Source organism: Zosterops lateralis (genome assembly GCF_965231275.1).
Source record: "Zosterops lateralis genome assembly, chromosome: 8".
Taxonomy (NCBI): domain Eukaryota; kingdom Metazoa; phylum Chordata; class Aves; order Passeriformes; family Zosteropidae; genus Zosterops; species Zosterops lateralis.
Window position 1 is genome coordinate 27,858,434 of NC_139768.1, and position 27,598 is coordinate 27,886,031.

At 49.5% G+C, this 27,598-nt stretch overlaps 1 protein-coding gene across 22 annotated transcripts in view; it reads left to right on the forward strand.

Moving 5' to 3' along the window:
- JAKMIP3 (Janus kinase and microtubule interacting protein 3) overlaps positions 1–27,598 on the forward strand; it is a 51,516-nt gene that overhangs the window by 5,841 nt on the left and 18,077 nt on the right. For 11 of the 22 annotated variants that reach the window (XM_083866200.1, XM_083866201.1, XM_083866202.1 and 8 more), the window contains exons 2-15: positions 6,547–6,697; positions 7,475–7,663; positions 8,756–9,253; positions 16,007–16,222; positions 17,856–17,975; positions 18,874–19,020; positions 19,432–19,563; positions 20,040–20,075; positions 21,362–21,421; positions 22,139–22,267; positions 23,652–23,780; positions 25,559–25,642; positions 26,386–26,448; positions 27,182–27,280. In XM_083866200.1, coding sequence (XP_083722326.1) covers positions 7,532–7,663; positions 8,756–9,253; positions 16,007–16,222; positions 17,856–17,975; positions 18,874–19,020; positions 19,432–19,563; positions 20,040–20,075; positions 21,362–21,421; positions 22,139–22,267; positions 23,652–23,780; positions 25,559–25,642; positions 26,386–26,448; positions 27,182–27,280 — 1,845 coding nt within the window. In that variant the 5' untranslated portion in view covers positions 6,547–6,697; positions 7,475–7,531. The remainder of the gene's footprint in view (positions 1–6,546; positions 6,698–7,474; positions 7,664–8,755; positions 9,254–16,006; positions 16,223–17,855; positions 17,976–18,873; positions 19,021–19,431; positions 19,564–20,039; positions 20,076–21,361; positions 21,422–22,138; positions 22,268–23,651; positions 23,781–25,558; positions 25,643–26,385; positions 26,449–27,181; positions 27,281–27,598) is intronic. The other 11 variants (XM_083866189.1, XM_083866190.1, XM_083866194.1 and 8 more) reach the window with 5 other exon arrangements.

Sequence of the window (27,598 nt, forward strand, 5' to 3'; positions counted from 1 at the left end):
TTCTGTGTTCTGAACTCGTTTTCCATCTCTGGATTGGGTCTCTCTCTTTACCTTCCCCAGCAATGTCCATGCTGGGAGCTCCAGCTGGTGAAAGCAGCACGGGCTTTGTCAGTCTGGGGTGTCCCAGTGGCTGTAATGCAGATCTGCCTGCCCCTAGAATGTGCCTAAAGCGCTCTTGATCCTCCCCAGGGACTGTCTTCCCTCTGAGAGCACTGGAAGGCTGGTCCCTGACCCGAGGGCAGTCACTCCCTGACCCCAGGGCAGTCCCTTCTGCCTGTCCTGACCCCAGGGGAGCTCCTCCTGCCAGCCCCTGCCCTGCTCCACCCAGTGCTGTGGGACAGGAATGGTGCTGATGCCTGGCACTGCCACCCCGGTGTGTCCCACCCCTCACAGCACATCCCCAGCCACCCTGGGAGTATGGGCATGCTCCTGCTCCTCTCTCAAGCAGTATTTATTTATGTTTATTTGTGGGTGTTGTTGCTTTGTGTTTGTTATTGTGTTTCTGAGCCGAGGAGCACGTTTGCCATTCAGTAACAGGGCAGAGGTGGGCTGGCATTAGGGAGGAGGCTCGCAGCAAGTGTCACAAAAAGGTCATTTAAAGCAGGATATCCAGTAATGAAAAATCAGGTTTGAAAAAATAATCTAATCCTCAGTTTTTCAGGCTGCAGGAACAGCTTTTCACTAGAGCCTGATGGACATCTCCCAATTGTTTGCATTTGGGAGATTAATCGACTTTCCATTCAAATTCTTGTCTGTTGCTGTGGAATGTCAATTTTTATCTTGATTTAGAGCTGGGCACACACCTACTGAGAAGTAAAAACACACTGTCAAATCGAAATGTAATTTTTGGCTAGTCTGGGTCAGCCTAAAGAAAGGTTCCTACTCCCATTAGTGTCTTTTCCTGCTGCCCAGTCCCTCACAGCTGAATTTAAAGATGATCAGTCAGTCTGGAAATTAACCTTAATTCTGCAATCCAAAGCGCCGTGGTTTTGTTGCCACTGTTGAGTCTGTTATTTTTCAAGCTCATTTATAAATTGAATAAATCCAAGAACTGAAAATCTTTTATAAGAGTGTAGCAATTAAATACTGCCTTTTCTGTCCTCAGATCCAGCTGTGTTGTGTGTTGGTGCCGAAGAGGATTGGAGGGGTGGCATTAAATAGTTATTTAGGGATGTTAATAACATGCTTAAAATGTTTCCATCAAGTGCTTTTGGATGGTGCAATGCCATCTGTGTTACAGTTGATTTAGTTAATTACACAGGCATGAATTCCTTGGGAGAAGGAATGGCATTGCTCTAACAGCTTGTTTGTAAGTGAGATAACACAGTGACATGCTATTAAACTCCTGGAATTGGGTCTGAAATATATTCCTCACTAACAGTCCTCCCCAAGTTACGCTGAGCTGCTCCAGTTTAATGGATCATTTGTGTGGGTGTGGTATTGGAGTTTATTGCAGAAACTCCAATGGGGTTTTGTACCTTAAATATTGGGGGTTATCTGAGAAAAAGGAGAAATTACTTTCCTACCTACTCACCTGTTTTTTAATTAATTATTGCTCTTTCTGCAAATTAGCCCTAAGAGTTGTGCAATTAAACAGGTGTCCTGCTGTAAAATGTACCTGCTGGGATTTAGCAGCAGTTGTGTCTGCCAGAATTGCGTTCAGAGAGTGTCCTGAGCTGGGACCCACAGGGATCATTGATCCTGTCCCTGCCCAGACACCCCAAAATCCCACCCTGCACAGACATCCCAACAATCCCAGCCTGCCCAGACACCCCAAAATCCCACCCTGGGCATCACTGGGAGCTTTGTCTAAGTTCTCCTGGAGCTCTGGCAGCCTCGGGGCTGTGCCCATTCCCTGGGGAGCCTGGGCAGTGCCCAGCACCCTCTGGGGGAAGAACCTTTCCCAAAATCCAACCTAAACCTCCCCTGGCACAGCTCCAGGTGTTCTGTATAAACCCTAATTAGCTTCATAATTGACACTCAACTACAGTTTGCACTTCAAACAAAACCCAAAAAATACTGTGTAAAAGTTAACCAGAGGATGGGATCTGATCCATGAGTGTGGCACAAACAGGTCACTTCACACACAAGGGGAGAGTGGAAGCTGCAGAAGTAGATCTTACAGAGGACACGATACACCCATCAATGAGTTAAAGCCAACAACAGTGGCAGGATTAATCTTTGAGGAAAAATTCAGGTCAGTCAGGATTTGACATGTGTCTGTTACAGCTGCTGCTGGAATTGATCTAATCCTCAGCAAAACTTTGGCCAGACTTCCATCTGCAGAGATGGCAGGGCTGGGGGCTGAGGGGCAGGATTATTTTGAATCTGAAGCAGATATTATTTCATGAAAGGTAGGTTTCAGACCTTACTTCACACTGGGAAGGTTATTTATTTCCCTTCTGGAAATGGAGACTTGCTCCTCAGCCAGCTGTGGGTATGGGGCTGTGTTAACTCTGCAGTATGGGGAGCTGCAGCTTCCTCAGCAGGGGCATGGACCAGGCAGATTTGCCTCTTGGGATGTCTGGGTTGAGTCCCCCACATTGCTTGTGCTTTTTTAAAAAAAAAAAAGAATTTTATCTCATTAATCTCAATCTAAGCAGCACAGAGAAAAAAAGCCTCATAGAATGTCCAGGGCAGGGAATGGAGCTGGGAAGGGGCTGGAGAATTCCTGAGGGAGCTGGGAAAGGGGCTCAGCCTGGAGAAAAGGAGGCTCAGGGGGGACCTTGTGGCTCTGCACAAGTCCCTGACAGGAGGGGACAGCCGGGGGGGTCGGGCTTTGCTCCCAGGGAACAGGGACAGGAGGAGAGGGAACAGCCTCAGGCTGGGCCAGGGGAGGCTCAGGCTGGACAGCAGCAGGAATTTCCCCATGGAAAAGGTGCTTAGGCCTTGGAAGTGCCCAGGGAGGTTTGGAGTGCCCATCCCTGGAGATGTCCCAGGAATTCCTGGAGGTGGCACTGAGAGCTCTGGGCTGGGGACAGGGTGGGGATGGGGCACAGCTGGGACTGGATGGGCTGGGAGAGATTTTCCAGCTTCAGGGATCCCAGGATTGTGTTCTGTGGTTCTGCATGTGAAGGAAATGCACAAGGGAGCCCTGTGTGGACAATGCATGTCTTGGCCATTGCTCCTTGATCTCAGCTACCTGGTCTCTCCTTTTCCCATGCAATTTCCAACAGGTTTCCTTCTCACCTTGCAGCTGAGTGAGTGATGCACTGTTTATATGGATATATGACAAATGTTTATATGGATAAAGCCCAAAGCACAACTCCAGCATGGGACGCGATTGCATTGGCTTAGCATGAAATGCCTTTTCAGAGGGAAATTCATTTTCTTGCATTGGGATCTATAGGCTGGTGCAATCCTAAATGGAACGTGGAAATTACTCATCTGAGGAAGTGGGAACTCAGCCATGAACAGTATTACATTTTCTTTCTATTATGGTATTTCAAGGTGCACCAGAGGCACAAAGAGGTTTGTTTAAACTAATTAATCAGAACAATTTGTCAAAAACAGAGAACACCAATGCTCACAGGGCTGTGCAGACATTGGAAATGTTCCATGTTTGTAAGAACAGTGTTCTGCTTTCAAATATTGGTACCCTGGGTAGGGATTAATTCACTTATTTTTAAGCGTGGTGAAACATTCATTTCAGCAACTACTACCGAGAAAACACATTTCCCAATTAGTCTTGATGTCTGAATTGCAAGTCAGGAGGCAAAGGGAGCACTGAGCCCTGCTCAAGGCAGCTCTGATGCATTATTGATGCTGTTTTCAATATCAAACGTGCCAGAAATCAGATGCATAATCTATTCTCCCAGCATCAAAAATCTGATGACCTTTCTGTCCTGTTCAGGTGATGTGTCTGATGGCTGCCCCTTCTATGGAACTCCTTGGAAAAATAAAGGAACAATCTGGAGGCAAGTGCCTGGTTTTCCAGGGGATGACTCCTGTGCCAGGGCTGCTCTGATCCCTGCAGGGACAGGGTGTGTTGAGGGTCTGTGCTCGGTGTTGCCCTCCTGAGGTCCCCACGTGTCCCCAGTGTCACATCAGAGCCCTGGAGCAGCAGCTCTGTGTTCCCCCAGACCGGGGTGAGCCCCTCCTGGCTGCTCCTGGGTCAGCACAGCCCTGCTGGCTTTGGCAGTGTTTTTATGGACTGTTTTTCTCCCAGTATTGGTGAGAAATATTCTTTCATGCCTGGCCTGGCATTTGTTCCTGGGTCCCAGCTGGCTCCTGTGCCCGGGGTGTGCTCCAGCAGACACGGCTGCCCCTGCTGTAGGGCCACACTTGTGGGAGCACAAACCCCCCCTTTCATGGCCCCAACAATGGCTCTTGTCCCCCTGCACACACTCAGGGTCGTGGCTGTCACTGGGAGCTGCTGTGCTCCCTTCAGTCCTATTTCCATTCTTTCCCTGACAATAACAGCCCAGCATGTCCATCTCTGCTGCTGGGGCAACTGTCAGGGCTGAGCCCTGCTGTGCCCAGCACAGACCTGGCTACAGCATCCCCTGGGCACTGCCACACCTTCACCATGCCCCTGGGCACTGCCCCCTCACATCCCCCTGGGCACTGCCACACCTTCACCATGCCCCTGGGCACTGCCACTCCTCCATCATTCCACATCCGCACTACCCCCTCACATCCCCCTGGGCACTGCCATACCTCCACCATCTCACATCCCCACTCACATCCCCCTGGGCATGGCCACTCCTCCACCAAGCTCACATCCACACTGCTGTCCCAAAGGAAAGGCTCTGTTGAATCCTCTGAACCCCTCAGGGGAATCCCCAGGGCCTTGCCCTGGAAGAATACACCAGAGTCTGCACCCAGGCTGGAAGAAAACACTTCCCCCATGGTGCCTTACAACACTGTGTGATCTACCCCAGTTTTTCTCTCCCCATATGTCCCCAGTTCTCCTGGTTTCCCCTTTCCCTGTGCCCCCATGGGCTGTGGTACCCCTGGTGGCTGCCCCGTGTCCCCTGTAGGGCCCTGCCCTTTGTACCCCCCTGTGCCCTCAGACCTTTGGTTCCTGACCCCACACTTTACCCTGAGCTCACCTTTGATCTGGGTCTGTTGTCCCTGATCCCTTTGGTGTGCTGGAACAAACCTTCACTGGAATTTATCTCACCAAAGGCCCTTGTTGCCTCTCTGCTGAGCTGGCCCTGGTGTGTGTGGGGTGTGGGCTCTGCCTGAACCCTGCCCCAGCAGCCTTTCCAAAAGAGAGTCTCCCTGGGGATAGGTTTCCACCTAAACCTTGCGTTGCTACAAGGCTCCACCACCACTCCTCAAGTCCTTCCCTGTCACCCTTCACAGGGTGGCATTTGTGGCATTTATGGCATTTGTGATATGGTTTAGTGGTTTATGATGGTCATCCTTGGACTGTCCTGGGCAGGACCAGGAGCTGGATGTCAATTATCTAACAGATGCTTGGCATGAAATGTGGCAATTCCTTGCATTTAGCCTTGGTAACATTTTAAAGAAAATTTAAAAGCTGCATCACTGTAAGTGTCAGGATCTGTGGTTCTACAAATTGACCTCAGGCAGAATTCCCAGCAACTGAACTCTGCTCCACAGCAGCAGCTCCTGAGTTTTCCTTTCTGTAAGCACACAAATGTAAATCCTCACAGCCCTCGTCTGTCAGAAGGAATCCTGTTAGCAATTACTCTCTCCAATCCCTGTACCATTCAAATTATGATTTCTCTGTCATTCATGTGGAAGCAGTTAAAGCATGTTGGTGGCTGCTTCTCATTTCCTCAGGTTGTGAACTAACCTGGCTCCCTCTGCCTTTGGAGGGAATCCTCTAAGAAAATAATTGTAATGTGCACAAAGGCCTCATTTGCTGCAGCAGGTAGAACTCTGCCTGTGGCTACAGGCTGCCCCATTTTTATCAATAAAGAAATAGGGTTTTAAATCTCCATTGGTGTGTTGTGTCTGCTTGCACAAAGCAGCAAGAATCTTAAATGCAAAGAACACGTACTCATGTTATAGATTTCTCAGGCAATACCTTTAAAAATTGATTTATTTCTATTTATTTGCCCAACCAAACATTTCTTTTTATAAAAACTTTCAGGTTACAAAGTCAGGCACCAACCTGAGAAACAGCAGAACTGAGACTGTTTGTACCACCTTGGTTTGGACAGTTAATACCAGGAATGTTATTTTATTCTGCCATTTGTTTCTCCAGGTCTCAGCCTCCCTCCCCTCTGGCCCAGTGCAGATGTGTAATGACTGCTTGTCCTGTGGGATTTCTCTGGCTCTCAGGAGCTCTGCCCTCCCAAACTCCAGCCCCTCTCCTGGATGCTCTGAGCCCTCTCCCTGCCCTTTATCCCATTTTTATACCCTCAGAGCAGCTGCCTCCCTTGGCTCTTTTCTTCCTGATAGGTTCAGGCTTTTGCTCTTAGAATTCAAACCAGGCTTTTTTTACTACGATGTGTGTTTATATATACATGTACTACATGTACAGGCTTTTTGTGTCCTGCCTATGCACCTTGTGGAGGTTGGTCTTGTTGCTGTTTGCTGTTACCATTCATTGTTACTCTCTCCTTGCAGCTGCCCTGACCTGCTGAGTCCATCCCCGTGGCTGGACAGGGACAGTGCCTGGGCTGTGCTTGGACTGTGAGTCATGAGGGGCAGAGCCAGGCTCTGAGGGGCATCGGCCAGGAGCACTGCTACCCACCTGGACTGCACTGGTACTGAAAAGGTTGGAAATGTCTTCCCAAATCTGAGCACTTCTTAATAGAATTTTGTGGTATAACCATCCCGTGATTCCATGAAAATAGAATAGAAATAAAATCTTCCCAGCGGTCTGTGAGCCATGGCAGTGCTGGGGGCTGGTGTGTGGGTGTCCCTCCTGATCCTCCACATCCCCTGTGCTATGTGGGATCCACATCCCTGCCCTGTGTTGGTTCCACATCCCTGTGCTATGTGGGATCCACATCCTGTCCTGCGTGGGATCCACATCCCTGTGCTATGTGGGATCCACATCCCTGCCCTGTGTGGGTTTCTCTGCCCTGTGCAGATTCCATGTCCCCTGCCCTGTGTGGGTTCCACATCCCCTGTCCTCTGTGGGTGCCAGTGCAAAAGAAGGAGCAGGACTCTGCCTGGAGGAGCAGGAGGCACAGCTCCCAGGGAATGAGGGATGGGATGAGAGGGAACAGCTGCACCAGAGGAGGTTCAGGTTGGATATTGGGCTCCACTTCTCCGTGGAAAGGGCTGTCCAGCCCTGGCACAGCTGTCCAGGGCAGATGTGAAGTCCCCAAACCTGGAGGTATTTTAAAGCCATGTGGATGTGGCATTTGGGGATGTGGCAGTGCTGGGGGTCAGACTGAATGGTCTTGGAGGACTTTCCAACCCCAACAAAGCTGTGATTCCACACTTAAGCCAGGGAATCCAGCCCCTCCAGCTGCTGTCCCTGGACGTGCTGGGGGTGCTGTGTCCCCGCTGCCAGGCTGTGTGACAGTGCTGTCCCTCCTTGCAGCCCCCAGAAGATGTAGAGCGGAGCAGCCGGAGCAGCGGGGCTGTCCCGTCCCTCACCATGGCCAAGAGGGGCTCCAGCAGGGCCAGGGGGGACAAGCCTGATGCCCTGGCCGCCCTGCAGGCTGCCAACGAGGAGCTCAGGGCCAAGCTCACCGACATCCAGATCGAGCTGCAGCAGGAGAAGAGCAAGGTGAGCAGCTTCCTTTCCTGTGGTGGTGTTTGCAATGTTCACAAATGTCAAAATTCTCTTTGCTGGTTCTCCTCTTTCCCTTTTACACCGATTTCATTTGGGTTTTGCACTCAAGCTCCTTCACACCAGCTGCTTGCACACATGTACAATACTAAACCTCAGCTCTGCCTCCTGGCTAATTCCCAGATTCCAAGGACACATAGCTTCCCCCTCAGCCTTTGGGAGAGGGACAGCAGGTGTGGCTGGAGCTTCAGCTCTGAGAGCTTCCAGCTCTTGCCCTCAGATCAGCCACAGCATGGAATATTCATTTGCTTTTCCCTAATTGCCCAAATCAGTTGCCACTGATAAACTTTGGGAGGTTATTAGTTCCAGAATAGAAACATGTTACCATGCAGGGACAAAATTATAGTCTGCATTTTCCCATGAATTTGCCCTATTACTTGGAATTTTAGACCATGAATCTGACACACATGGACATATAAATAGAACATCTGTTAATCCTTTTGCTGTGAAGCAGCATTTGCACCTTTAAGGCTGAGGACTTTGTTTTCCTTCTCCCTGTCCTTCACAGCCACTTCTGGCCATGGCTTCTCTAGAGTTTATGGCATAGTTTTAAATTGAAACATCACTCGAGCCTTGTGTGGTCAGGTCCAGTCAGTTATTTCTGCTGAATAATTCATGGCTTAAAAAGCATCTGGTAAAATGCAGCTGTTTGGGGCTGCACAGGAACTTGCACAGAGCTCCTTGTGTCCTGCCCATGGACGTGCAGGTTTGGTCTGCATGCCTGAGCGTGCCAGAGCGATGGCCTTGGCATCTGATGTTTCCCTTATTTTGGGGGAAATGTACTGTGAGAGCTTCTGCAGAATAAAGTAAGGACTCAGACTTACTCTGGAGGTACTGACTGATTCCTTAAATGTGTATTAAACATGAGCCTGCAGTGCAAGAAAGGTCATTGCTAGCACCAGTTTGTGGACACACACACACCAGCATTGAGGTGTAACACTGTAAAGTCATTTGGACCAGTTTTAAATAATATGAGATGTATTCATTGTTTGGTTGACTGAAAATACTATACCTTGATTTTCCTCATAGGTCAGCAAGTTGGAAAGGGAGAAAAACCAGGAAGTGAAGCAGATCAAGGAGCACGAACAGCATAAAAGCACAGTGGTGGTGACAGAGCTCAAAGTCAAACTCCATGAGGACAAAATGAAAGAGCTTCAGGCTGTTCGAGAAACTCTTCTGAGGCAGCATGAAGCTGAACTGCTCAGAGTCATAAAAATTAAAGACAATGAAATCCAGAGGCTGCAGACCTTGCTGAACTCCGTGCGTGACGGGGCCCCCGACAAGGTGAAGACGGTGCTGCTCAGCGAGGCCAAGGAGGAGGCCAAGAGGGGCTTCGAGGTGGAGAAAATCAAAATGCAGCAAGAAATCTCTGAGCTGAAGGGGGCCAAGAAACAGGTGGAGGAGGCTCTGACCATGGTCATCCAAGCTGACAAAATCAAAGCAGCAGAGATCAGGAGCGTGTACCACCTGCACCAGGAAGAGATCACCAGGATCAAGAGGGAGTGCGAGAGGGAAATCCGCAGGCTGGTACGTGTGGCTCCCTGTCCTGGGGCTGCTGCTGCTAGGGGGAAATGACCAGTGCTGGACCCACTGGGAGGGTGCTGAGACAGGGAATGACCAGTGCTGGGCTCACTGGGTGGTGCTGAGACAGGGAATGACCAGTGCTGGGCTCACTGGGTGATGCTGAAACTGGGAATGACCAGTGCTGGGCTCACTGGGTGATGCTGAAACTGGGAATGACCAGTGCTGGGCTCACTGGGTGGTGCTGAAACTGGGAATGACCAGTGCTGGGCTCACTGGGTGGTGCTGAAACTGGGAATGACCAGTGCTGAGCTCACTGGGTGGTGCTGAAACTGGGAATGACCAGTGCTGGGCTCACTGGGAGGGTGCTGAAACTTTGGGGCTTGCTCCAGCTCTGTTTTACATTTACTAGTAGAAAGGGCAAACTGGTTTTTAAAAGTATGAGTTTGGTTTTAAAAGTATTAGTTTGGTTATAAAAGTATTAGTTACTGGTTTTGTAAGAAACTTCTTTATCCATGTCAGAGTCTGTTGATGTTGTTCACATTAAAGGCATCAGGAAGAGCCCCCAGGTTCCTCCTGGCTGGCCAGGGGAATGCTACAACAAGAAGTGGAAACAGTAGAACACTTTTGTTTCTTGAGTTATGCCTCTGTTTCCGCACCAAGCATTCCTTCCTGATCCACCTTGGTCCCTTCCTCTCCGTGTCTTTGCTAGTTCCCATGAACATCCCACAGGGAGGCTTACACCATCCCAAATGCTCTTTTTCTGCACCCTGAGTGCCAGATAGGCAGCAAGGCCTTCAGGGGGCGCTCCTCTGCATACCCACAGGGTGGTTTTCCCCAGGACAGGGCAGGCTCTGCTCCTCTGCTGCCTGAGCAGGTCTGAGGTAACCTTTGAGCAGGTCACTGGGCTCTCACCTGGCCCTGCTCCCTGGCCCTTTGTGTGTGCCTGCCCTCACCTGACCCAACATTTGACCCTCAGCTGCAGCAGCTCCCCTCTCCAAGGCAAGAACTTCCCACCTGTGGCTTTGGGTTTTTCCTGTGCCGTGTGTGGGAGCTGCCTGGGGAGGGATGGTGGTGCTTGGAGAAGGGGGAAATGCCTGTGGGAGGGGTTCCCTCCCAGGGCAGCAGAGCCTGTCGGGTTCCCAACACCTCCTGGTTGTTTCCCTGTGTGCTGCTGTCCCAGAGCCTGCCCTGTACCCCACAGTGCAGGGAGTGCCCTCCTGAGCTGCTGCCCTCCCAGGGTGGTGGGCACACAGCCCTGCTCTCAGGATGTGTGCTCTGGGTCCTGTCTCAGTATTTGTGTGGTGTCACCATCATTCTGTGTGTGCCATGCTGCTTTACAGCACTCAGTGTCCTGCTACAAACCCATCCAGGTCTCTCCTAAGTCATCAGCCCTTAGCTGTTACCCAAATCCTAAAAACAAATTTAAAATGCCCCAAGAGCTTGCTCCAAATCAAGGGCTGGCAGCGTGAGCACATTGCAGAACCTCCTGTCCTGGCAGGGTGCTGGCACAGCATCCCCTGAGCCCTGACCCCAAAGGGCCTGGCAGGGACTGACTCCCCAGCAGTGGAGTGTCCCCAACCTTTATTTGGCCTCCTCTTCTCTCAGACTTTAGGCTGTTGGATTTTTTTTCATAGGTAATAACCTATTTTTATGAAGAGGATATTAAAAATAATTTATAACCAACAGCTCTATTGATGCTGTTCAAATGTCCTGCAGTGTAAGTACCTTCTTCTCTAAGCACACATCACTGGTGCATTGATTCCGTACATCACAGTGAATGGGAGGCTAATGGACATCCTAAATAAACTTGCTGCATCACAGGGAAAGTCCCCAGTAATGGCCTTTAATGTAGAAGCTGTAAAATAAATACAGTCTTAGTTATAGGGATAGAGTGGTTCGAGGGAATGTTTTCTAAACTGCCTTTGAAAATCAAACTTTTTTTAAATTCCTGCTTGAAACAATCAGCTTGGCTCACTGCACCAATGAAATTCCCTGCTGCTGTGGTTTTACCAAGCCCTGAGTGCTCCTGGGTGCCATCAAGTGCTCTCAGCTCCAGGGACTCCACCCCCAATTATTTTGGTGAGAGCTGGTGGCTCCTGGCACCTCGTGGGGAGGACCCTGATGTCTGGGGTGAGAGGCTGTGCAATGCCCTGCTAATGGAGAATCAGAGATTCACTGGCACAGTTTTGGGGCACTTATTGTGCTTGCATTGGCTGGAAATCTGTGACAGGACCACAGGGAATAGCCTCAGGGTGGACAGCAGCAGGAATTTCCCCCTGGAAAGGGTGTTCAGGCCTTGGAACTGTCCAGGGAGGTTTGGAGTGCCCATCCCTGGAGGTGTCCCAGGAATTCCTGGAGGTGGCACTCAGAGCTTTGGGCTGGGGACAAGGTGGGGCACAGGGGACTCGAGGGTCTGTGATTCTGAGTATTCAGCAGATAAACCCCCAGCTCTTCCCTGTGGTAATTTCCAGGGCTGGGGTGGATGCCAAAGGCTTCAGCCCATTCCCATGGAGCAGGGCTGGGCAGCTCCCAGCCCTGCAGGCAGCACAGGGAAGGCAATAAGGTGATTTTCAGGTGTGTGTTCAGGCTGCTGTGAGCCTGGTGCTGTCCTGGCACACATGGCTGGGGCTGTTGGTGTCCCTGGTGCTATTGGTGTCCCTGGTGCTGTCCTGGCACACGTGGCTGGTGTGTTGGTGTCCCTGCAGTCTGGGTGCCACTCCCCAAAATGCTGAACTCACCCAGGTCAGCTGTCCCTGGCTCAGCACCCCCCAGCAGTGGCACTACAGGAGATGAAATCCCCCTGCAGATGGTAAGGAGTACATGTGTGGCAACAAGCCTCCCTTGGAGAGAATGTCTAATTTTAGTCGATTTTTAGTCTAATTTTAGTTTTTAAATTTCGGTTTGTGCATTTTAAAGCACCCTGAAATAGTGCCTGGCTGTGTTTAATTACATTTGTATGGGCAGGAGCACTCCCTGCTGGGTGTGGGCACAGCCAGGGGAAGCAGCTCTCAGCCTGGAGTGTTCCCCAAGCTGAGCTGGCCTCGATGCTTGCTAAGTGGGGACCAAAATTCAGTCTGGTAAAAAGCATTTTAACTTTAATTGACTCTAAGTTGGTCAAGAAGGAGAAGTTCTGCACAGCCATGGCCACTGCAGCCTCCTCACTCCTATCTCCTTCATCAGGGGACTGAGAAATCAGAAAAACTAGGGAAATGGGATTCGTTAGAGCCCGGGGAGTGGTTATTTTCAATGTAGATAAACTTTAGTTGATTAAGAGTAGCAAAAGCTTTAATAACCTGCATCAATCCCTCTGTGAGACCACTGGATACAGAGACATGGACTGGACACTTCACAGCTTCCTCATGGCAATGCCACCCCAGCCAAAGGGGATCCAGGCTTTGGGCACTGTTCTGAACCTCTGTGTTCTCAGGGCTCCCTGCCAGACCCTGGGAAATCAGTGTCTGATGTAAGGGGTGGGATCAGATGAAAGAGTAGGCAGCTGACTTTTTAAATATTAATTTGATTGGTGATTGATTTAGTCTTTACCTTCTGCTTTCTACCCTGGTATGTTGAGAAACCCCCATACCTGGGATTATAAAGGTGGCTCAGCACCTGGAAGGTGTTCAAGGTGAATCCTTCCTTCTTCCACCAGAGGATTTTTTGGTAATTTGTGCTTTGAGCCTCATTTACAATAGGTTTTTCTTCCAAGTAAACCTGGGCTGAAGGATTTTTTTGTGTATAAAAGCCAGACAACATCACTCCTGTGCTTAGGAGGGTCAGGAGCCTCCTCATTCTGAGGGATTCCTTTCCTGCCTCACAGGCCAGGTTTTTCACAACATTTTTCTCTGTGGAGCTAAAGGAGATGTTATTTTCTGGGCTGTAACCATGCTGTTGTTGTTGTGCTACAGCACAGCTAACACAGGGCTGGGCTGGGGGCTCTGGGGGAGCTGTTGGCACTGTGGGGTTTCTGCTCCAGGAGGAGCTCTGGGCCAGCCCCTGGCATTCATGGCATTTATGAGTGGCACTGATGGGGACACTGCACCAAGCTGAGCTTCCAGCTCCCGGGATTCTGTGATTCTGGGGCAATCTGGTGCTGCTGGGTGTCCCAGGACAGGGAGGCAGAGGGGTTTGGCTCTGGAGAGGGAGGGGGACAAGGGTGCTGTGTCCCCTGTGCCTGAGCCCTGCTCTCAGGGCTGTCACACCCCAGGGCCACCCTGTCCCCTCTCACCTGGGTGTCCCACAGCCAGGTCACAGCTCCCTGGCAGTCCCTGAGCCCCTCTCAGGACTGTCACACCCCATCTCCTCTCACCTGGGCATCTCACCAGCCAGGTCACAGCTTTCTGGCAGTCCCTGAGTCCCTCTCAGGGGTGTCACACCCCATCTCCTCTCACCTGGGTGTCCCACAGCTGGGTCACAGCTCCCTGGCAGTCCCATGGAGGCTGGGACAGGTCCCCTCACACGTCCTGACTGCCAGCTCAGCCCATGGGGAGGGAGATGTCCCTGCCCTGGATCATGTCCCCTGGCCGGGGGCTCTCCCCTGTGCCCCTCCCTGTGGGATGCCTTTGATCCCGGGCAGTGGCAGCTTCAAAGGCCATTTGTGACAGATCTGTCAGCACGCAAGAGCCCCAGGACACACAGGGGCCGGGACCCTGCACCCCGGGTTCGAACCAGGACGGAAATAATCTCAGGAATCAGGATGGAAATGATAAGTTCAGAGGAGTCAGGGCTCAGAGCATCGCGCCCGCGGGACACAGGAGGGAGCACAGGGGGAGCAGCCCATCCCGGTGCGGGGCCGCAGCTCGGTAATTGGCACCAGCTGTGCGGGGAGCAGCAGACACATCAGTATTCACCCAGCCCTCATCCCGCGGCGCTGCCAGGGGTTGGATGTTGGATGTTCCTGCGCTGCCGCCCCTTCCCCAGCTCGGGAGCGGGGTGGGAGCGGGGAGAGGAGCCGGAGCGCTGCTGCGGGGCCGGCACAGCCCAGCACAGCCCGGCACAGCAGCAGCAGAGCATGAGGCCGGGCTGGCCGTGCCCCAGGGCTGAGAGCCCACGGACCCGCAGCGCCGCCAGTGAGTTCCGGGGCCCCTGGCCCTGCCTTTCCTTCCTTTCATTCCTGTGCTCGGGGACACCTTCCCCTTCCATCCGTGCTCTTCCCGCGCTGTCTCTGTCTAGCAGGGGGCTGCAGGCACCAAACTCGTGCCCGTGTCGTGTATGGGAATTTTCTGGGGTGAAGGAAGGTGTCAGGGCTGATGTCTGCCTGTGCTTTATGAAGGTTATGCTTAGGAATATATATATATATATATATATTTTTTTTTTTCCTGGAAAACAAACCATTAGTGAAATGCTGTGAAATGTTTTGTGTTTTCTCACATCTCTTTGTTCCTCCCAATTTCATGTGTTGCCTTTGTTGTAATGTGTCTTTGTTTCCATATAAATAAGAATCAACTATCCAATATTCTGCTTATTTTAAACAAATAATCATTTGACGATGTGTTACCTTTTCATCTGTACATCCATTTAGATACCTCCTCATTAGGCATTTAACAGAAAGACCTCAGGTGCTGGGGAGCACCTATGTCTTTGTTTCATTCAAAGTCAGCAGACGCTGCCTTCGTGGACATTGTTGAAAGGATCTTTAGTCAATGGCACCCAAAATCCCTTTCCTTTGCTCCATTTTGCTCTCCTGATATCTGTGTGACCTGCCAGCACCTGCCCTGGGTGGGCCACGTTGGCATTTACTGCAAACAAAGTCCTTGGAGTGACTGTTAATTCCCAATGTCATTTTTTTCCAGGTTTACAGACAAAGCAGAGACAAAAGTGTTAACACAGCTCTTACAAGGCAAAATGTTCTTATTTGGAGCAGGCCAGGTTTAAAAACTGATCATTGAAATTAAATGTCTGAAAGTCTCAAAAAAAAAAAAAAAGTGGCAAAGCCCTTGTGTTTCTGGAGTGTGGAAGCAGCTGCCAGACCTGCAGGGGATGGAAGAGGTTTCTGCCTTTCTGTGGATCCCTGTCTGTGCCAGCCGTGGTGTGGGCAGCTCTGCAGTGTGGGTGATGTGCCTGTGTGGGTGCAGAGTGAGCAGCACCCAGCCCAGCTGGGAGCAGGGATTCCCTTCCCTGGGCACCCTCCTGGACTCCAGGCAGACTCCAGGGATCCTGGCCGATCCCACGGGATGTGCACAGGCCCTTGGCACAGGCAAACAGGGAAGGAGAGCCTTAGAGGTCACTGGGCATTGGTCACTTAAGCACTTCATGATTTTGCATCATGTTTATTGTGTGTAACTAAAACCTTTCATGGAAAGGGAATTGCTCACAAGGGAGAGTTTTGGAAAAAAAAGAATTTTAAAAAATTCACATTTCTTCTAGGAATTTTAAAAACGTAAAGGATACGGAGGTTTCAATATTTTTCTTTTGAAATTATTAACCCAAATTTTCCAGAGGCATCCAAGCAAAATGCTGCAGGATCGTTGAAGTGTCTGAGTGAAGCCGCCGAGGTGTAATGCGAATGTCGAGCTTTCATTCTGTTTCAGCTATCCTGAAATGGTGACAGGACTAGAGGCTGTTTCCCGATGTTTCAGTGCCCAAGTGCCTGCTGAGGGAGGGATGTGCTGCTGTGTGGCCCCGGGAGGAGGAGGAGGAGGAGGGCAGTGCTGGGGCAGCCCGGTGCTCAGTGTCCCTGTCCCTGGGGCAGCTGTGTCACCCTGGGGTGCTCGGGGCACTGCCGAGCCGCTGTGTGACTGTGTTCTCTTCTCCTTGTAGATGGAGGAGATTAAGTTTAAGGACAGAGCAGTCTTCGTGCTGGAGAGAGAGTTAGGGGTGCGAGCCGGGCATGCTCAGAGACTGCAGCTCCAAAAGGAGGCTTTAGATGAACAACTGTCCCAGCTCAAAGAGTCTGACCGGCACCTGAGCAGCCCCAAGCGGGAACTTCCTTATGCAAGTGGTGCAGGAGACGCTTCAGATCACTCGGGAAGCCCCGTAAGCACTTCCACGTGTTCCACCTGAACGAGCGGCCCCGAGTGGCAGGATCTTGATGAGTGCACGCTGAGCAAGGGCTGTCCCATGGCTGTGCAGGGGGGCCCGAGGCACCTGCTCCGTGCTCTCGTTTTTATTGTGCCCGAACCGTTGGGATTCCCAATCCAACCTCGCCATGGGAGAGCTTTTGCTTCCTGTCGTTCTGTTGTCCCGGTCGGTTTGGTTTGGTTCTGTCAGCAGGGTGAAATTCCTCTGTCCTTTCTCTCCTTCCCCTCACTGTACCATGCTCAGCCACCCGCCTCAGTTTGACAGTTTGACACGATTCTGCCAACAAACGATGCAAATGCATTTCTCACCAAGTGCTGTCTGTGTGCGAGCTCGGAGGCGCGAGCTGGGCTCGGGAGCAGATGCACGAGGCCAGTCCCAGAGGGAACGGGGGAGGCACTGAGTGCAGGGCCCCCCAGGAACCCTGCAGCCCCACAGGGCACCCCTTACCTGCTGCTCAGTGCTCTCACCATCAGCAGGACACAAAGTGAACCAAAGACCTCCCAACCTATTCTCTCCTGTTTATTCTCTGCAACAGCCAGAACATTCGATTGGAGTCACCCCCCACCACAATGAGTTTTTTCAATGTCAATTTTTTCAATGTTTTCTGGCACCTCCCTGCTTGGGCCTTTTTGAGCCCAGAAAAGCCCTTGGGTCACTGCCCTCGTGCCTCTGACGTGTGCAGGTTGTCCTCATTGCTGATCCTCATCAAGATTTCTTTTGCGACAAGCCTCGATTGTCTCAGTACAAGTGTAAAACTTATACCTGAGCAAACCAGCCTATTTTATTATTTGGCCCAAGCCTCTCCTGCACCTGTTGAATGAGGAACCCTAGACCTCCCAAAAGTGCTGTGGGCACTAATTTGCCTCTCTCTAGTTGTACTCGACTTCTGCTAAAGACCAGAACAAGTTATAGAGAAGGGGGAAAGTCTGTCACGTTTGTCAGTAGCTGTAACTCCTCTCTGATTCTGAACAAGAACACATCTACCTGTATCTCTATTTGTTTCTAATTTGGTTTAAGCATTTTCACTCAGATAAAGTGCTACCCCTGTGGCCTTACAAGTGACCCTTTAGGACCCCATAAGGGCCACAGCTTTCTGGAAGAAGAGCTTATTCAATGCACAATTGCATGGATTTTCCCCATTCAGTAATTCAGTAATTTTAATATTAGTTTCTTATGACCAACTCCTCAGAGTGGGCGATGTGTCTGAAGCTCTCAGTTCAACAGTGGCATCATTGGAACATGGCCTCTTCCATTTTGATATTTTCTGTTGTTTCCAAGTTTACCATTTATAAACTTTGTATTTGCACATTCGTATTGTCACGGTTGTGACTCTGTATTTGCATATGCATAGCCATATACATATGCATATACACAGCTCTGCATTTGCATTCTTTGTTACATTTCCACTCCTGGCTCTCCATTGGTGTCACCCTGCAGCTCTCCATGGTCAGCTGGGTCCCATGGGTTACACTCCACGGGATGACATTTTAAAACATTTGGATCTGGGATAAGGAAAATCTTGAGCTTTGCCGACGTGCTCTGGCGTGTGCACTTACGAGCAGTTATTTGCAGTTGATCTTTGTTTTAGGAACAGCAGTTGGATGAAAAGGATGCCCGGCGCTTCCAGCTGAAAATCGCGGAGCTGAGTGGGATCATCCGCAAGCTGGAGGACAGGAACGCGCTGCTGTCGGAGGAGAGGAATGAGCTGGTGAGTGCAGCAGGGCCAGGGGACGTGGGGCCTGTCACAGAAACACACAGGGTTTGCTCCTGTGCTGGTTGGAGAGGAAGGGCTTCCTCCTCCTCCTTCTCCTCCTCCTCAGCTCAGGGCTGTGCCACCTCACTCCGCTCCTGGGTTGTACAACAATGGATTTTTTAGACAGCATTAGCTCAAATTGTATCTATTTATTTCTAAAAATAAGTGCATTCCCCATACTGAATGTTTGCTGCACAGGCAGAGTATCTTTTTGTTGGATTGTCCCTTTTTCTGACCCAGAGATGGGGCAATCGAGAGGTGTTTTAAAGACTTTTATTCCATTTTCAGTCTCATGTGAAGGGTGAGACAATACAGATGTTACAACTCACACCATCACAATCAGAACCCAAACTATTTCCTCATTACAATCCATTATAAGCCTTTCTTGGCCTGTCAGCTTTTGCCACACAATGCTGTTGATGCCTTAAAGCCAATCATCTAAAATTACCCCTCGTGGGTCCTACTACAGTGCACCTTTCACAGTTCTGTCTCTCCAAAGTATCCAGTCTGTTTGCAAGGCCATCATTTGAAACTTGTTTCCAGTTCCATTTTTCTCTCAGCAATGTCTGTCCTGTCCCATGGCCTTTTTCAGTCAGGGTATTTTATCTCAGGGTTTGCACACAGATGGACAAGACTGTGTGAGCCTTCTGTCAGGCTTTGGGAATCCTCTACAAACCCATTTCCCACATCTTCTCATGTAGGAGTGCTCTTGTCCCAGTGGAAGATCCCAAGAGTTTTTGATCAGTTCTGCTTTGCATCAGGGGAAAATACTTCTAATGTGATAGTTACAGAAAGTAGTTGAACTGTTTGATGAAAAAGCTCCAGAGGTGTTATTTTTCTCTTTATCTTTCAGCTGAAACGTCTCAGAGAAGCAGAAAGTCAGTATAAACCCATTTTGGACAAAAACAAACGCCTCAGTAGGAAGAATGAGGAGTTGTCACATGCCTTACGTCGAATGGAAAACAAATTGAAATTTGTGACACAGGAGAATATTGCCATGGTGAGTGCCTGTGCTCCTGGGAGAACGTGGGGTGTGGAGATGGTGGGGTGGGGGACTCAGGCATTTGCCCACATTGGCAGTTCCATGGGAAACTGGTCCATCCTGGCAAGGTCCCTTCCAGCCCAACCTAACCTGGAATTCTGTGATTCACCAACTTTCCTGCCTGAATCACCTCATAATCCCTGGGAAATCTGCACTTGTCACCCTGCCCCTTTTCCAGCTGGAGGAGCAGGAACATCTGGCACATCTGGAGCCCAGATGTGAGGCTCAGCAGAAGGGGAGCAGGAAAGCTGCCAGGGCAATCACCAGAGAGATCTAGTGCACCACTTCTGGTAAAACGAAGGGCCAGACAAGTCCCAGGCAAAACCTCCTGATCATTTCCCCTTCTGCCCTGTGGTTTTTGGATTCTAGAGGCAAAGAACTGGAGCAATAAGGAGACCAAGCTCCCTAAATGACCTTGACCACAGCCAGGAAGAAAGAGAAGTGGATTTCCTGAGGCTACAAGTTATTGAGCAGCAGAACATCATTGATGAGCTCTCCAAGGTAAGGTGGAAGGCTGCTATTCTCTCATGAGAGTGCCAAGGGCAGAGCAGAGGGAGCACAAGGAAGGGCACTCAGGGCTCTGGGAGCTGACAGGCACAGTGGGAGCAGGGGAACCTGGCAGGCATTTCTGGGCTTAGCAGGAATATAAATTATCTGTGCTGTGGTGTTTGGGTAAACCCTTTCAATCTGCATTGGCCTGGCATGAGAGAATCATGTCCTCACACGTGCTGGGGGTCAGATCTGGGAGGGAAACTGAGCTCCTGCAGCTGGAGACACCACCAGGGCTGGAGATTCCTGTGTGGAGGGGGTGCTCTGCAATCCTGGGCTTGGGATTTTGCTTCCCTCTTAAAATGTTCTCAGTTCTTGGAAGCAGAAAACACCAAAATCATGAGACTCCTCTTGAAAATAGCTTTTATTTCTTCCCTTTCTTTTTAAGCCTGTCCGATTACTGACATTATTTCATTCCTTTTCATTAGACCCTGGAGACTGCTGGCTATGTGAAGAGTGTCATGGTAAGAGTGACATTAACTTCCTCCTCATCTACATGTGCTTTAAATTGCTGTTCATGGAAAGCAGGCAGGGTACAATGATATTTATTCTCCCTTCCATCTGTGTTCAGCAGTGAGCTGACCCAGGGGTTTCCTCAGAGCAGGTTTTTTTATCAGCAGTTTTATACCAGAGAAAAGCACAGTGATAGTGGGGAGGAAAGCTTTAATGTGTCCCCATCTCCAGGGCAGCTCTGTCACCTTGGAGCTGCATTTTCTTCCTCTGTTTGCCCCTGGCTTTGTGTCAGCCACAGCAGGGTGTGCTCAGCCGTGGCCTGGCCCATCCCTGTGCTGTGGTGGGCAGGGATGTTGTGGGGTATTGATAGAATCTGATCAATTGTCCTCAACCACTGCTGTTGGCCCTGGGATTGGCCCCCAGGCTGAGGCAGCAGCACATGTCAGTGTCCCCAGTGTCACCACAGTCTTGTACCCAGGGGTAGATGAAACTTCTGAGGGTTTCCCCTCTAGAGCTTCCCGTCTCTCCACTCCTGGGCTTTGCAAGTCCAGAACAGAGATGTTTTTTCTGAGTACTGCAAAATATCAACCTAACTCCATAAAGAGGAAGAAATTCTTCCCATGTGAGGATGGACAGGCCCTGGCACAGGGTGCCCAGAGCAGCTGTGGCTGCCCCTGGATCCCTGGCAGTGCCCAAGGCCAGGTTGGACATTGGGGCTTGGAGCAGCCTGGGACAGTGGGAGGTGTCCCTGCCACGGCAGGGGTGAAAGGGGGTGATATTTAAGGTCCCTTCAACCTGGAATTTAATTATTCTGTTATTTCCTCCAACTGGAAAAATTGTTGGCAGCAGTAAATGCTCAAACCTTACTGCAGAGGCAGAGGGAACCTGCAGATCTTTAGAGGAGGAGCTGAGCCTGAAGGTGCTGGGCTCAGAGGCCCTGAAATGTGTGCAGCGGGGCTGTTAGGTGTGTGCCCCTTCCAGAGCCACCAACAGCCACCAGAGCCAGGGCAGGGGCTGCAGTGCCATGGTCACCCATGAAGCAGCTCCAGGGGGACACCCAAACTGTCAGCATAAAGGTTTCTCATCAGCTTTATTTTAGTTTGATTTTCATGGACATAAAGAGCAATTTCTAGTTGTCTGTGGCAAAGCTGAAAGCTGTTGGAGTAAATCCTCCAGGACTGGTGACAGCCTGGGACAGTGGCCAGCAGGGACATTCCTTCCCCCAATGGCTCCTTGTGTTGGTTAATATAAATCACTGCTCTCTAAAAACACCTAACAGTGTTTCTGACTCTTGCAGGAACGTGACAAGCTGCTCAGGTTCAGGAAGCAAAGGAAAAAGATGACAAGAATTCCTAAGGTAAAAGACAAACCCTTCTGTGGTGACTGCTGATGGGCAGTGCTGGGTGGTCAGAGCACCTCAGGGCCTGGCAATGCTCTCCTCAAGGGTCTCAAATGGGTCCTAAACTTAAATTTGGGTGATGTAGTCAAGGACATTGACAGACTACATTGGGATATTCAAGGGGGTGCAGGGGACCTGTTTGCATGGAGCACTCTGAGCCTTTCCATGCTCTGCATTTACCTTGTGAGACTTCGGTGGGATATGGTTGTCTTAAGAGGAGACTAATCTTATGAATTAACACATCTGCAAATGGTCTTCTAATGGTGCTGCCTGAAAACATGTGTATGTTGTAAATAATTCACGATGGAGTTCAGTAACATGTGAAAAGTGCTGGTCAGGGAAGCAATGGTGGGAGCTGAGGGAAAAAGGAAGGCTGGTTAATGAGGGCTTGGCAGGGTGTTGATGTAAATATTAACACTAAAATGTCACAGGTTTAATGCCAGGGACTGGCAGTGTGCTCTGACCCACAGATGAACAATTAGAGTGAGGCTGGAGCTAATGACTCTATGAATAACTAATTGAGGTTGATGGGAGATAACTCCTGTCACCCTGAAAATCACATCTGGGCCTTGCAGGGAGTCTGTTTGTCCCCCAGGGCAGTTTGTCTGTCCCCAGGGCAGTCTGTCTGTCCCCCCAGGGCAGTCTGTCTGTCCCCCTGACCCTGCTCTCTGCCAGAAGCCCGTGGTGGAGACGTTCTATGGCTATGATGAGGAGGCTTCCCTGGAGTCCGATGGTTCCTCCATCTCCTACCAAACCGACCGCACCGACCAGACCCCCTGCACGCCTGAGGACGACCTGGAAGAGGTAAAAACACCCCAAAAATCCCTCTTGGCCTGCTGGTAACCCTGATTTTAATGAAATTCCTGCTCTGCTCCATCGTTTCTATCTGTCATTTCTGTTCTCTCATATCTGCTCTATTGTTGTGTCACCTCAGGCCACAAAATGAAACATTTCTGTTAAATCTGGTGCTGTGCATGTTGGTCAGTGTCTCTAAATCTCAGGTCTTCAGTAACTTCACAACTTCCAGACAAGCTGGAAGTCTCACATCCTGAGAATGTCGAATTTGTGGCAGGTTTGCAGGTCTAAAAAATGGAGAAATTGGACAGCCCTTGGGAGATGTGTTCAGTCTGAGCCTGGCTGCAGATTTTGGGATGTGTAGTTTGGGCCAGCCCAGCTCAGCACAGAGCAGTAAGGTCGTGTTTGTGGAAGGAGAAGGTAATGCTCCCCTGAAGCTCTGGGCTCCAGGGAAAGGCTGGTTCTGGCTGGGTTCCAGAGGCTCTGAGAGCACAGCACAACAAATGTAACACAAATTAAAGGGATTATTCCATGTATTTGCCAGAGCTTCCCCACAAATGCTCTCCCCAGAGTGTGTCAGATCACTGGACCATTACTCAGCTCTGGGCTTAACAAGAATCATGTAATAACCAGAAATTGCCACTGATGATGTGCAGCCCCTTTCATGGTGTGCTGGCTGCAAGTGTGTGATTAGATCTGCTAAAAGGGAACCTGCAGAATTCCTCACTCCATCACGAGAGACGCATGTGCCAGGTGTGTGCTGCACTGCAGGAAACCTGAATGTGTTTGTGGATGTCTGAGCCTGTTTGTTCTCCATTCCTGTATTGACATTCTTCCCCCTGTTCAGCCGGTGGGAAGTTGATGCATGCACCCAGCAATGTAATTCCATTTCATGTTGAGTGAAATATTCCGGTCAGCCCGACATGAAAGCATTCCACACTGGATGTTGTAAGGAGGGTGAAGAAGATGAAGGGCTCCTTTCATGTTGTTGTCACCACTTCTACAACTATTAACTCCAGATTCGTGTTTTAATAATTGAGCGAGGCTGTCAGGCTCAGTTTCCTTTCCAAATGGAAAACCTTTTGTTGTTAAGGAAAGCTGCATTTTCCCCTTTAATGTGATGAATTTCCCTGTTCCAATAAGAAAGGGTGGTGCAGTCATTAGTGTGCTGTATGCAAGGTAAGCTTTTATCTTTCCAAGGCAGGGATTATCTTTTTATTTCTGTATTGCATTTCCTGGAGGTAAGAGCCTGTAAGAGACGTGTAGGGGATGGAGGGGAAGCAGTTTAACCAAGATTTTTAGTACCGTGCTACCAAACTGCATTTCAAAAGTGGCAATTTTGGCGCTTTTCAGAGAAAACAAACCTAATGCCCTCTGTTTTCTGTGCCTGCAGGGCATGGCCAAGGAGGAGACGGAGCTGCGGTTCCGGCAGCTGACGATGGAGTACCAGGCGCTGCAGCGCGCCTACGCCCTGCTGCAGGAGCAGGTCGGGGGCACCCTGGATGCCGAACGAGAAGTGAAGGTCTGTTAGGAAGTTAATGGCTTATTTTACATGGAAACGAGGGGTTGGGACTGGGAGGGAGGGAAGAGGATCCGAGTGTCCTTGCCCGGGCTGTTCCCAGCTGGCCCAGGCAGCTCCAGGCGCTCAGGGTCCTGCCAGCCTCCCTGGGAAGGGTCTCTGAGCATCCCCCACTGCTGCAGCCGGGCCTCTCCACCTCTGAGCACTTAAGGGAAATCCAGGGGGAATTTTGCATGGGAAATCCTTGAAAGTAAGCTCTTTTTCTATAAAGAACTAGGACAGATAGCCTTAAATATATAATGCGTGCTCTCTAATTCCTTCTGGGCTCTGAGAGATTACACGATTCCCTATAAAATGTTTAGAAGGCTTATAGCTGAGATTTTCCTGTTAATTAAATTGCAAAGTGCCCTATGCTATTCTGCCTGTCTGCCTCTCAGAGTTCCCGTGGCTCTGGACAGCTGGCCTGAAGTGCTGCTTTTGTCGTGAGCTTGTTGTGTGTTCCAAGAAGTTACAGAGGAATTGTTCCCTGGAGGGTGGGAAGGGGCTGGGATGGAATTCCCAGGGAAGCTGTGGCTGCCCCTGGATCCCTGGCAGTGCCCAAGGCCAGGTTGGACATTGGGGCTTGGAGCAGCCTGGGACAGTGGGAGGTGTCCCTGCCATGGCAGGGGCGGCACTGGGTGGGATTTAGGACTTAGATTTCCAACTCAAACCATTCCATGACTCTCTGAAGGGCTGGCAGGATGGGTTATGCCCAGCCTGCAAGGGGGACTGCAGGAAAGGCAGAAATTTGATGTTTAAGAGGAGAAATGTGCCCATAGAGCCTTAATTTGTTCCTGCATCTGTTCTGTGGAGATGTCATACGGGAACATTGAGAGTGGGTCAAGGTGTAATGCATGACAACTGACATTCCCATGAGTGTTCCCAGCATGAACATCCACTCTGAAACATCAGGGATTGCATCTGGAAAGAAAATCCCAGTGAGCCCAGGTGTGCCCAGCTGTGAAAGTGGCTGGAGTTTAGTTTTTTCACAGTGAGGCAAAGGAGGTACCAGAGTAGGTCACACAAACAAGATCCCTTTCTGTGCAAATAATGGGATAAATAGCAGAGAAATGGTTCAAGGAAAGAAAATGTTCTATGAAAGTGTGTAACAAATAAAACAACAACGATTACATTTGTTCTTCAGAAAACATGTAGAAATGGGGTGTCTATGTAAATAAGCAGGAACTACAAATATAGTAACAAATGAGACATGGGTATGAAAGAGATACTAAATCACAGATGAGGTTCTAAGTCACAGGTAAGGCACTAAAGGCACAAAGGTCAATTAAATTTACCAGTTTGTAAGGTGGGATCTGTTCTGAGTGTTTAACCTGCCCCAAATTTAAGGGAACTAGGTGTGCCCAGAATTGTGCCATAATAATTTTTATTTATTTTTCTGGAGCAAGGGGGGCTCTGGCTGCAGCCTGCCATGACCAGCTGTGAGGAGCCAGCTCTGCTTTGCCATTTTGTTAATCTCGATTTAAATCTCAAAATCATTAATTCCATCTCCCAGACTTGACTTGATTACATTTGATTATTTGATACTCTGTGCTTGGCTGCAAATTTTTTCTGCCAAAGAACTTTCAAAATCATTTGTGAAAAGCATTTGTTGTTTTAAATATTTTCTGCAACTGCAATAGCTTGTATCTTTTGGAGAAAGTTTTTTTTGGGGGGTTATTTCTTTTCAAATTATTCTTTATAGATTTTGGAGGGTTTTTTTATTTCTTTCTCATATCCCACAGACACGTGAGCAGCTCCAAGCAGAAATACACCGGTCCCAGGCTCAGATAGAAGATCTGGAGAAGGCTCTGGCTGAGCAGGGACAGGTAATGCTGATTCCAGCCCATTCCCCACCTCTCACCTTTCTGGGGGATCAGAAATGTCCCCAGGCTGGTTACAGCTTGTGCACCACTTCTGCAGACCAAAAACCCAACAGCCAAACAAACAAACAAAGAAAAACAACAACAACAACAACAACAACAACAACAACAACAACAAAAAAAAAAAAAAAAAAAACCAACAACACAAGTACCAAAAAAACCCAACCCCCCCACCAAAAACCAAACAAAAGATCAAACAGAAAATGTTTTTGAGAACAATAAAATATTAAATAATTCAATCATTGCTTTCCCAGCTTAGCCTCTTATTGTTGTTCTTGCTGATAAATTATGTTCTGGGGTTTGTGGGTTTTATATGTTCCTCAAACTAAGAGATTAGCTTCCAAATAAAGTTTAGTTTGCCTGATCTGCAGAAATACATGATTTGTGTTTAGCAAAATAGAAATTTGATGGTAAACACATAGTTGGAAATATCCCTTTTAATGCAAACCAGATTTTACCTGAAAGAGTTTTTAAATCACTGGAATGTTTTATTCCATTTGTCTGCTACAGAGCTGTTAAACTTACATGGGCAAGTTCAGCTTAGGAAGTTATTTTAGGAAGTAATAGGCTCACAGTTTCACCGCTATCATTATTCTGTCCCTCTGTGTGTGAGATTCAGTGAAATCCTCACTGCTGTGCTGTTGCTAAACTGCAGCTTCACCTCCAGTGTTGTTCATTTCCTTCCCAAGGACATGAAGTGGATTGAGGAGAAGCAGGCCTTGTACAGAAGAAATCAGGAACTAGTAGAGAAGGTATTCAACTTTCCTCTTTGTATTATTCAAATAATATTTGTGTCCTGAGGGATGCAGAAGGTGCAATATTCTACTCTGTATGGCACAGCTCTGCTGGAAATAATTCATGTTTAATACAAGTTCCTTATGAACCTGCTGGAGAAGTGGGGTTCTGGCATCCCCTTGTGTGTCCTGGTGCAAGGGGCACAAGGACAGTGGCCCTGGGGGACAGCCCCTGTCCCCCTGTTGGAATTATGGAAACAGAGAATTTTAGATTTTTTGGTATATAGTAATATATGAGGGGCAAGATGGAGACTTTAGGGTGGAGGTTAGTTGTTCTTTTTTTCACCTTCTCCTTCCTTGTTCTTCATGGGTTTTCTGTAATTGGGTGAAAAAGGTCTCATTGCAGGCCTTGGGTGGTCATTATTGGATCAGAAATATAAATAATACAGGTCTTATTGGGCAATTAGCACTTAAATACCCTTGTAAAGAGTTAGAAGCTCTCCATTTTACCTCATTTCTCTGACTTGCTGGTTAGAGCTCACGGCTGGTGAGTGTGTAAATAGATAAAAAATAACAAACGTCCGAGTCCAGACACAAACGACAACTCCCGTGTATTAATCCTGATCCTAGCAGGGAAAAAGAAGCCAGAACTGTCACATCCCCCCAGAGCTGGGACCCTGAGCCCTGCCCTGGGCTGGCAGAGTGTGCCCACAGTGCTGAGGACACGTTAACAGCTCTGTGCTCTTGGCAGATCAAGCAGATGGAGGCCGAGGAGGCGCGTCTCAAACACGACGTGCAGGACGCCAAGGACCAGAACGAGCTGCTGGAGTTCAGGATCCTGGAGCTGGAGGTGAGCACGTGTGGCCCCCAGCCAGTTTGGGGTCACTGAGAGGGGCACCAGGGGCTCCGTGCAGGGTCCTGATAAAAGGGGAACACCACAAACACCCCAGGGCCAGCAGCAGTGCTGGTGGTGGGATGTTGTGGCAGGAGGGTGGGATGATGATAAAATCATGCAGGGTGGAATGAGACGTGTGAAGATTTATCAAGTCTCTGAGGGTGCCCAGCACTTCCCAGGATGGCTTAATAATAGTGAGATGGCTCCTTGGGAGATGTTTTGTAAGAAGTTTAATAAAAGCAAAGTAACAAGGAATACAGAAATAGAAGAAAA